Source organism: Hippocampus comes, unplaced genomic scaffold, assembly GCF_001891065.2.
Source record: "Hippocampus comes isolate QL1 unplaced genomic scaffold, H_comes_QL1_v1.1 scaffold86, whole genome shotgun sequence".
In the NCBI taxonomy this organism is placed as follows: domain Eukaryota; kingdom Metazoa; phylum Chordata; class Actinopteri; order Syngnathiformes; family Syngnathidae; genus Hippocampus; species Hippocampus comes.
Window position 1 is genome coordinate 1,505,638 of NW_017805882.1, and position 10,824 is coordinate 1,516,461.

The 10,824-nt window shown below is 42.7% G+C and overlaps 2 protein-coding genes across 2 annotated transcripts; one reads left to right on the top strand and one right to left on the bottom strand.

Moving 5' to 3' along the window:
• The first annotated feature begins 1,848 nt into the window (after positions 1-1,848).
• On the top strand, positions 1,849-4,137 carry LOC109527261 (uromodulin-like). The gene is given in 7 exon segments (XM_019889065.1): positions 1,849-1,965; positions 2,056-2,395; positions 2,491-2,806; positions 2,985-3,247; positions 3,321-3,480; positions 3,597-3,672; positions 3,779-4,137. Coding segments are annotated over 7 exon segments (1,221 nt in total). The 5' UTR covers positions 1,849-1,919; the 3' UTR covers positions 3,799-4,137.
• Positions 4,138-6,232: 2,095 nt separating this feature from the next.
• klf1 (Kruppel like factor 1 (erythroid)) lies at positions 6,233-9,954 on the bottom strand. The gene is made up of 3 exons (XM_019889502.1): positions 9,625-9,954; positions 8,047-8,836; positions 6,233-7,969 (listed from the first exon to the last, which is right to left on the bottom strand). Exons 1-3 carry the CDS (start codon positions 9,685-9,687, stop codon positions 7,794-7,796), a joined length of 1,029 nt encoding a protein of 342 aa, XP_019745061.1. The 5' UTR covers positions 9,688-9,954; the 3' UTR covers positions 6,233-7,793.
• Between the last annotated feature and the right edge of the window lie 870 nt (positions 9,955-10,824).

Consider the following 10,824-nt stretch of genomic DNA (forward strand, 5'->3'; position numbering starts at 1 on the left):
TAGCGACCCCCATGGACACACAGTTCATGCCAAGGGCAAAACAATTTATAACATTATAATTATATATTTATACATCTTTATTTATGACTACAATAAGTTAGTTATTCAACATGACTTCACCTAACTCATTTTTTGGGTTGCTCAGATTTGTTCTGATTTTGTGCGTGAAGATATTCTGTTATCTCCATGCATGAAGTTATTCAGTGAAATCTATGATGAAATTCTTATAAGATATTGATTTATTTGTATAAATAACACAAACTATGAAGGTAGGTTTGCTGGTGGTTAAAATATGTTTTGAGGAACAAAACACACACACACACACACACACGCACGCACGCACGCACGCACGCACGCACACACACACACACACACACACACACACACACAAAAGGATCAGAGAACAATCAAGTGCAAGCTGGCATATATTACACCGGAAGTAACCTTTCAAATTGCTGGCGTTGTTGTACCTCCATAATAGTCACTTTTCAGAAAACCCCCAAATTGACATGTTTGTTCAACTACTGTATTAATATTGCATCCTCAAAGAGAATAAGCCCTTTTCAACATTTTTGATCAGATTGTACTGTATACTTTAAATTTAGGGCATTTAGAGGTGGGGCAGTTTGTTTTATTTAATGGCAACCGAGATCAATGACTTTACATAATAAACTGGAGTGCTGGCACAGATTCCGTAACAAATATTTTTTGAATCAGAATCCTTATTTCCTAACAATAAATTGTGTTGTTAACAAATAAATGATTGATTATTTGAGCTATTGTCTTTTTCAACATACAGTACCATCCCACATTAATATATTCTGAACCTTCATCCTTTCCTCCTCATACTGACCAATCAGTGTCCACCCAAGTGGTTTCAAAGTTAAAAATAGCTTTTCTGTGTCTGACGTGATGTATGACTCATCCAGCGTCTTGTTCCTCTCCTCATGTCTTTGCACCATTGCTCACATCTACTTCAATATCAGTAGCAAGGTTAGTCGAAAACTAAATATTGTACTGTGTAACATTACAAGTAAAACGTTTCTACTGACAGATCATCTGAAAAATAAGATATGCAATTTTTGTCACACCTAGCCTCTTTTGTTTGAATGAATGAATGAATGAATGACAAAATATTTCAATGAGTCATTTTAACGACTCAATGAGTCTATCCCAGCCATCTTCGGGCAGTCGGTGGGGGACACCCTGAACCGGTTGCCAGCCTCACTCCAAACCTCCAGCGAGATGCAGTTCACATATTCATCATACCCTCAGATTGGAGTTCACACCAAAATGTTCCACTACGTCTTCAAACTTGTGAAGCGCTCATTGGGCACACTGTGCAGGAACATACAGTAGATAATCAATTTTTAATGGTATGCTGGCATAAAGGTTTTGTGGATTCATTCAGTTTAACAGAACTCTTTTGTTCTGTCTGTCTGTTGTGTTAGCTGCTTCCCCCGTGAGGCTGGTCAACTCTCACAACCGCTGCTCTGGAAGAGTTGAGATCTACCATGATGGACAGTGGGGGACTGTGTGTGATGACAATTGGGACCTCACCAACACCAACGTGGTGTGTAGACAGTTGGACTGCGGCAGGGCTTGTTTAACACTGCCCAGAGCAGCTTTTGGACAGGGTCGTGGACCCATCTGGTTGGATGATTTCCAATGTTTTGGAAATGAAACCTCAATCACAAACTGCCGACATCATGGATTTGGGAGACACAACTGTATTCACTTGGAGGATGCCGGTGTGGTTTGTGAAAGGTAACTTCTTATCGTTGGACTGAGTTTTGGCATCATGACACTGAAACCTGTCATAAAGGTTTTGTGGAGTCATTCAGTCTAACAGAACTCTTTTGTTCTCAGCGGTGAATGAAACAAGTTATTTTACGACACCCGAACCTGATGTTTCTGGAATGGAGCCAACAACAATCGCCTCTGAAACAACAACCGGTGTCATGGGTACAACGACAGAGGGTCACAGTCATTCAGCAAGAAGAACAACAACAACGAGAACCACTAATACAACATATCCTTTCCCAACACCACCAGCACAACCAGTCGATGAGGGGGAGGTCCGTCTGGCGAATGGTGCAAACAGCTCCTGCTCCAGCAGAGTGGAAATCTTCCAGCGCGGACAGTGGGGAACAGTGTGTGACGACAACTGGGACCTGAAGCATGCACAAGTGGTGTGCAGACAGTTGGGCTGCAGCAGGGCCCTGGCAGCCCCACTTCATGCTCACTTTGGAGAGGGCACATGGCCCATTTGGCTGGACGACGTCAGATGCACCGGAAGTGAAGCAAAGCTGGGAGAGTGCCATCACTGAGGGATTGGGTCGCACGACTGTGGTCACCACGAGGATGCTGCAGTGTTTTGTGAAGGTAGCTTCTTGTAGTTGGATTGAGTTTTGGCATCATTACACTGAAACTATGAAATTAATGAACCCATGCATTTTTCTTTTGTTTAGATGACCAACCTTCACCCAGACCTTCACACCTTATTTGTGGTCCTGACAAAATCCAAGTGGGCCTGAATTCGGTTAGCACAACAAGTGATGGTTACAACCCAGTTTCTGGCAACCTGGCAGTCCACAACTGTTCCTGGGTCAGGGTGCAGAGTGGCATCATTGTGTGGTACGAGGCCGACACTAAGGCAGATGCCTGCGGAAACACGCTGACGGTAAGAACAAAACAAAACAAAAAACACTACACCTTCACACATCTGTCTGGTGGGTCTCTTGTTGTGCTGTCTTTTGTGATGCTCAGGACTTTGAGGATTTTGTTTGGAATGCAAAATTTTCAGTGAATGAAATGATATGAGTACATGAACAGAAGGACCTCAAGGTCATGGTCCACATACTCACGGGTCGGCGCACGTGGATTCACCTATTCGCAGATATATAACACAAAAAAATTGTTACTGATTTAGAATATCAATACGCTGCTGTCAGTTTGAATGAAGAGACTTGACTCGGGAACAGACAGTACTCTTTCTTGACAGTCTGGAAGGTGCTATTGTCAGGTCGGTTGACAAAGCCAGAGCCTCCATGGTCTTGTTCCACAACTCCAATTACACAGAGCCTTATGCAGCGGGTGCAGTTTTCCTTCCAGTGGGCTCACCATTGTATGTGGGGGTCTCTGTGGACAAAAGTGATCCCAGCTTGGCACTTGTTTTGGAAGATTGCTTTGCTTCCCACTCCCCAAACCCTGCAACCGCTGAGCGATACTCTCTCATCCACAACAAGTATGCGTCCCCTCAGTTGGAATGACTAGAGATTCATGACTTAAACAGAATGATGTCCCTTCGGCTGTTTTAGATGTCCCGCTGATCGCCAACAAGTGTCGGTGGTCGAGAGTGGCTCTTCGCTTCGGGCTCGTTTCGCTGCCCTCTTCTTCTTGCTTCAGGCAGAATACCGAGATGTTTACCTCCACTGTAGTCTCAGCCTGTGTGACTGCAGGAGGCACTCTTGCATTCCGGTCAGTAATATACTCTATTCTGTTTGATTCACAGCATGGCAACTACTTGTCCATTGTTTATTAACCACTTGGTTGCAACGTTTTCTTATTGCTTTTCATGTACTCCCACCACATAGACTTGCACAAGGAGGGCACATCGCTCTGTCTCAGACTCTGCCCCAATGAAGCCAGTCACCATTGGCCCAATCACTTATAAGTATACTCATTCGGATATCAGGCTGTACAGTGTGTTGACAAAATAGAAATAATTGCAAAGGCCTTTTCTCTCTCTTTCCGTTTTTTTTTTTTTTATCTTCAGGGAATAAATCATCTGAATGACATCCACTAAAAAAGAATGACCTGGTTCGGAGGTTTGACCATTCAGAAGTCAAACACAGGCAACAAATCATTCACACTTTGATTCAAACCTATGAGTATTTCATTAACCGAAGAAAGTTTTCGAGATGTGACGGTGGGGGCAGGTGTGACTGGAGAATCCGGAGAAGATCCACTCAAGCATGAGGAGAAAATGGAAACTCCACACAGAGATGTTTCAACATAGATTGGATTCGGACGTCCTCAGTGTGAGGCAGAAGGGTTGAGCACAAAGGTCTTTGAAAGCAACTAATAATAATCAACAAATCATCTTCAAAATAAAGGATACAATCATTTTGAAAAGAATGTCTTGTGGTCTTCATTAAAATGAAAATGGGTGTGTGAAGTGTGTTACTTTGCAAAAGAAATGCTAAATGATTTCTTGGATGTGATAATATTGCCATTGCCAAAAGTGGAAAATAATAAATGTTGGTACTCCCCTTAGTCGCCGTTTGCCAGCTAAATTAGGCCGGGGGTTAAGGCAGATCATTAAGTTAACAAATAAATAAATGTAACAGATAATAAATCAACACATACAGTTATCCATTCATCTATTTTCCAATCAGCTTATCCTCACAAGGGTTGCGCGGTGTGCTGTAGCCTATCCCAGCTGTTTTCGGGCAGTAGGCGGGGGACACCCTGAACCGGTTGCCAGCCAATTACAGGGGACAAACAGACAAACAACCATGCGGATGTCGCTGTACGGATTCTGTTCCGAGCGAGGTGCCGCGCTCACACTCTCACATAGGGACAATTTAAAGTGTTCCATTAACCTGCCATGCATGTTTTTGGAATGTGGGAGGAATCCGGAGTACCCGGAGAAAACCCACGCAGGCACGGGCAGAACATGCAAACTCCACACAGGAAGGCCCGAGCCAGTATCGAACCCTGCACCTCTGCACTGTGAGGCCAACATGCTCACCAGTCGACACCGGGCCGCTCATCGATACAACTCCTTCAGTATATTCGGTACCTCGAAAAAATAGATTAAATTACTTAAAAAACAAATTGAAGCTTCGCAATAATACATTGATTCCAATGCAATCTGGAGAGCCTCCTCTCCAGATCTGCCTGATCTGGAGAGGGGGCTAGGCGATGATGACCCAATTGGATGTCGCTGTACGGATTCTGTTCCGAGCGAGGTGGACGTGATTTACACCGACTGAGCTGGACACGAGCTGGATCAACCACTCGGAGGCACTGTTATGAAGATTTCTTCATACATACTGTCCAGGGTCTGGCCTTCCTGAGCGGAGTTTGCATGCCCCCCATGCCTATGTGGGTTTTCACCAGGTACTGCGGTTTCCGCCTACATTCCAATAATAAGCATGGTAGGTTGATTAAGCACACTAAATTTTCCACATTTGTAATTGTGAGTGTGAATAATTGTCCCCCCCTGCAGCATCGCCCCCCCCCCCTCTCTCTCTCTCTCTCTCTCTCGCTCGCTCTTCCTCGCACTCGCTCAATCAGCTCACAAATCCAACAACTCAACTAAATAAATTATACATGAAACACCACACGAAACTGGGTAGTGGTATTTCAGTTAAAAGTGGTATCAGTCTTTATTAGAATATATACAATGAAAGCAAACAACAATTTCAAGCAAATGTAAATGTAAAAAAGCAAGATAATAGTCATTTAATATCTAGCATATAAAACTTATTAATAAATACGTTAGTCACTTGACAAAGGATACACATTCAGTGTGCATTTTTCCCCATTCAGTCAAGATCCTTCCAGACAAACGTAATATTACACAACCTGAGTTAAATAATTAATCAAATAATTCAAATCTAAACAGCTGCGGTGGAAGGGAAAACGGAAGGAATTGAGAGAAATGGAACATTCGGATATCATCTCAACTGTGGTCAAGACTTCATGTGAGTGCCGAATCTTAAAACCTACTCACCTCTCAATAGGTCTTGTGTTAGTGTTCAAGTTTACTGTCTACATGCACCATATACGTGTACAGTGTTTGCTCATGTTGGGTCATTTACCGGACCATCATTCATGAGCTTAGTTCATTTTCACATGATATAAATAAAGAATGTGTCAGTTTATGGATTTGGCCAGAAATGTGGGGAGTTTGAAATTCATCAAATCGACTGCAGCTTCAATAAATGGCTCTGCTTTTGGGCCTGAAAAATATGGGAATTTAAAAAATACAATTGTTGAATAAATTACGCATGCTATTTATCACAGGAAATGTACAGGCTACAAAGTTGTGAAAACAACATCAAAGTGTATTCTAGCAACTACACAATCAAAAGCCATTTTGCAATACATTGCATTACAATTTTCATTGTCTTGGCAACCAGGAAATCAGAGACAATGACGTTGACATTCAACAACATTATGGAAATTTAAAAGAAATAAACAGAACACACATAGGGCCCAATTTTTGAAAATGTTTATATTTGTAACTTCTCTAACTGTGTGCAGGGGTGGAGTTTTCTTTTTTTTTTTTTCCTTGACTTGGCACATTAGAACAGGCCATAACAGGGCTTTTGCGCTGTTGTGGGATGGAACATAGCCGATTCCCAGGCAATCGAAGTGGCTCTCCTCAGCGCACACAGTGGTTGACATTGCATGACAATGGCGCGTGCAAAGTGCGTTTATACAAGTAAACTGCAAGAGCTCCCCTTGCAAATCACGTTGTCGGCCACGCATCAGACATGGACAATTGGAGACTTTAGTCTAAAATTTTGTCTACTTTTTCCTCACCAAATTGGAAGATGTGCCAGAACACCAAATGACAACCAGTACGGTACAGCAAATTTACACGCACGCTTGATGTGCCCCATAACAAAAATGAAGTTGCCGGGCAAGAGCAGTCTACTTTCTGTGGCTACATCATCAGGTGTGCCGGGGGCAAAGTAGCCCCATGCACCGGGGCTCCCTGTGAGGTTCAAGGCAGTCCCAAACATGCTAAACTAGACTTGCCCCAGCATGAAAATGAAGTTGCGCCTGATTTTACGCCGAGCGAATGGCTGTCTGTCTACTAAAATAGGACCCATACTGGCTAGCTGATTAGCTCAACCTGTACATATCTCAAAGAAGTATATCTTTGCCTAGATAATTACAACGCTCAGTTTAGATTGACACTGCCAGAGAAGTATTAATTTAGAAAATATTTGTAATTGTTGTTATAATATTACAGTGGTGTTGAACTGAACTGCATCATATGCAGAGATGTATATCTTCCCCATTTTACGCAGTTAAATAAGGTAATGCTGTTGTAGAAGTGCCTCTCACGATGATGTAGTTGTACATCTGTGGAAACTACATCAACAGTAATGTTCCTCTCACAATTCGCTACATGTGATTTCACCTATTCGCAAACTTTTTTGGGGGGGAACCGCAGTTATTTGCTGAAACTCACCTACTCGCTGTTTCTATGCTCTTTCAGGAACACCCTGAGATGCCAAAAGTTAGAGCCAATCCATGTTGAATGAAAAAGTAGTGCTTTGGCACCCTCCTGGGGCCATGTATTTATGTTGAACTGAGGGGAGGAGTTCGTTCAGCCTTGGAGGTGTAAGGAGAAGAAATAGGCATGTACGCTTGCACTTGGAGGCAATTTTTTCCACAATCAAAACATTTTTGAAGGGTGCTTTTTGAAGGTTATTAAACTCCTTTGGGATTATAGTTTGTTGTACTGTATATTAACAGTATTAACAATTAATAAAGGTGGCTCTAAACCTTTCTTTGGATGTGTGAATCACCCATGTTTTTTTTCTTACACAAGTAATTGACCTTTCTTGGGGGAAAAAACGTTTATAATTGCTTTTATTAATCCTTTTAACCTTGAGGGAATACCTCTCTGGCAGTGTTGATTGGAATTTGCCATTATTATCTTTGTAGAGGAAAAAGTGTTGATTTAACTCCTGTATAGGATTTCATTCAAGAAGTGTACCTAAGAAAATGGCGACTGAGTGTGTATCTGGATGCCATACTAAGCATCAGGCGTGTCTCTTCATATGCAGAGCCAGGTGGTCTGAACGGGAGAAGGCCCTCTGACAGAGCACACATTCGTAGGGTTTTTGGCCCGTGTGCTTGCGGTAGTGACGCGTCAACTCATCAGAGCGGGCGAACTTCCAGCTGCAGCCTCCCCATGAACAATGGTATGGCTTCTCCCCTGGAGAAGTACCAAATATATGATAATAGTCAAGAAAGTGACGATAAGGAGCTCTGTGACTGAGCCACTGAACTTACCTGTGTGGGTGCGGAGGTGAGCCTTGAGGTGCGAGCTCTTGGTGTAGGTCTTGCTGCAGCCAGGATATTCACAGCTGTGGATGGCGGGTTTCTTTTTCCCCGTCGACTTTCTCCCACGCTTCCCTTCCGCTCCTTCAGGGGGCAGCTGCGGTCCGACCATCTGTTGCTGTACGGCCAAACGGCCAGTGGCCTGGCTGTTGGTGTAGTCACAGAAAAGGCTAGCACCGTGGGTGAAGTGAGAGGGGTAAATGTAGTGTCGGGGGTCGGAGGTCGCTGCTTGGAGAGGGATGAACCTGCCGTCAGGGAAAGCCACTAAAGAAGGATGCTGTGGATGGTAATAGGAATTGAATTCCCATGACGTGACTTCATTAAGGCTCCCTGCGTTGTGTCTTTCCTGGGAGAAGCCAAACTGCTCGACATGACTGGCAGCTGACCTTCGACCTGCTGTGTCGTTATTGTAAGCTTGGTGGTACACTTGTGGCTGGTATGATGCAGTCGGGGACATGAACTCGGCCATGAAACTACAGTCCATCTGCTCCTGACCCATTTGGTCCTTAGGCATGCCTGGCACCTGGTACACTCTTTCTTGGTTCAGGTGTTGTTGGCAGTTCTCATCACTGCGGTCCAGGGAAGGGCTGAGGTCCGGCGAGGGGCTGCTCCACTCAGACAACAGCAGCTCGATGTCCCAGGAAGCCTGGCTGTCGTCGTCGAGAAGCTCCTCGCTCATTTGCTGGGAGAGATGCAGCTGCTCGGGGCCAAGAGCTGCTGATCCGTCTTCACACTTCCACACCTTCGATGTTTTTGGCACATTGAGAAGAAAACGTTAAAATAAAGCAATGGAACGCAATCATTTAAGAACATTTCTTGACACCTGCATGATAAGTTTGCTCAATTTTGTTGTCAAAACAAAACTGGTAGTCGGGGAATTGGGGAGATTCACCATCTCATATAACTGCAGTGGCAACATGTGTTTCTAATTGTGTCTTTGATATGGACCAATATCAGCCGTGTCTCGGGCCCTCAGCTCGGCATGCATTTGGGGCTGTGAGCACAGTGCCCCAGGGCCACCAACACCATGTGGCCAAATTATGCTACATTATATCACATCACAGAGTAAGGCAGCTAAGCAGCAAATGACCATGCAAATGTCGGACATGACATGACGTTAGAATATGTTATTTTGAATTTTGCTGTATAGTGAGTTCAAATGTGATGCTGACCTGAACAATCATGTTGAGCTATTGTTCTCTGGGGAATTTTGTAACATTTTAACTGAAAGACGAATCGCAATATAACGCTTCTGTGCGCAACATGTCACACCGCTAGGTGAGATTAATGTGATCCCCGGTGCACATTTTAACTCTTGAGAAGGCCTTAAGGCCTTATTTTTAATTATTATTTTTAATTATTTTTAACTAGTTGAGCATTATTTCCAGAGCAATCACATGTTCAACATTAAACAATCTTCTCTAAATTTCGATTCTCTCTATTCGATGTCTTTTCAGAGTCCCGAGGCTTTCCTGGCATTATGTGTATTGGCATTATGTGTATAACAAATGAGGTCCAAGCGATACTTACTTTCATGTCAGGGAGATTTGAAAAGGAGCTGAAGGAAGGGAGCGCAGCCTGGGTGGCAGCCATGAAGCACTTGGATAGACAGTAGTCAGCAGAAGCAGTTTTAGTTTTCGCTTTTTTTTTTTTTTTTTTACTTTTTCTATGCCTTAATATCCTCTTGGCCCTCAGCTAAACGACTCACACGCTCCCCAAGCTGCTCCTGGCAGTTACAGTTCACGCAGTGACCTGAGAAACAGTTTGTTAAAGTTGCTCCCTTTGCACCATTCCTCTCTGCTATCTCTCCCTCCTCGCTCTTGTCTCTCTCTGTCAGCTGGAACTCACACTTCAAATCTCTCTTTTTCATGTTGCTTCAGACCGTTAGGAGGTGGAGCAATGCATCAAGATTTGGAATTGCACCCCCAAAAATGTATTTTAATTTTGCATCTACCTGTTCTGTGCAGTCGAGATGCTTGGATGCGGCTCAATCACCAATTAAAAGTGATTCCCGTCAACCCAAATTATTCACGTTTTCAGCGAGTTGTATTTTGTAACTAGCTCTAAATTCCAGACTAAATACTGTCGGAAGTTATGTTACAAGATATTCGTAAATAATACACTTTATGAATAAATGTATAACCACTACTTATAATTTATAGTTAATGCGAATGATTTTTGCAAGAGTATTCTATTTCACGATCCTGTTGGATGATGTAAGGACTGCATTTCCTCTAAATTGTGTGAAGTCTCATTTTCAAGGGGTGAATAATGTCATATAGTAGCTTTGCCATTTAATACAGATGTTGTTGTAACTCATTCGTGCAATCATTGGGAAATAACAGATGACTGGCAATAAACGGTGTGATTTGGGATAAAGTAGTGCACTGTGAAACTTGTGCACGTCACACAAAAGTTGATCTGTTGGTCATCTTGGAATTCACATCTCATCTTGAAGATATAAAAGGTACATAGGCAGACAGTTCATGAGCCATAATCATAGCATCACCAACAACAATCATAATAATGATAATAATAATAATAAAAATAATAATAATAATAATAATAATAATAATAATAATAATAATAATAATAATAATAATACTTGGTTTTAGTGTTATTCCACAAAACAAAACGCTTTTGATGCCACATTAACGACGACTCTTTCACACAACTTGGTGTTTACTAGTTCGTTAAAACAAAGCAGTTGTACAAAACACATCAAGTTCT

What these genes read in the sequence shown, in the direction of transcription:
- klf1 (XM_019889502.1), bottom strand. Translation starts at nt 9,687, where the DNA reads ATGGCTGCCACCCAGGCTGCGCTCCCTTCCTTCAGCTCCTTTTCAAAT. An exon ending in CAAATCTCCCTGACATGAAA is followed by an intron (nt 8,837 to 9,624) that starts GTAAGTATCGCT and finishes AAAACATCGAAG; the next exon opens with GTGTGGAAGTGTGAAGACGG. An exon ending in TCACCTCCGCACCCACACAG is followed by an intron (nt 7,970 to 8,046) that starts GTAAGTTCAGTG and finishes GTACTTCTCCAG; the next exon opens with GGGAGAAGCCATACCATTGT.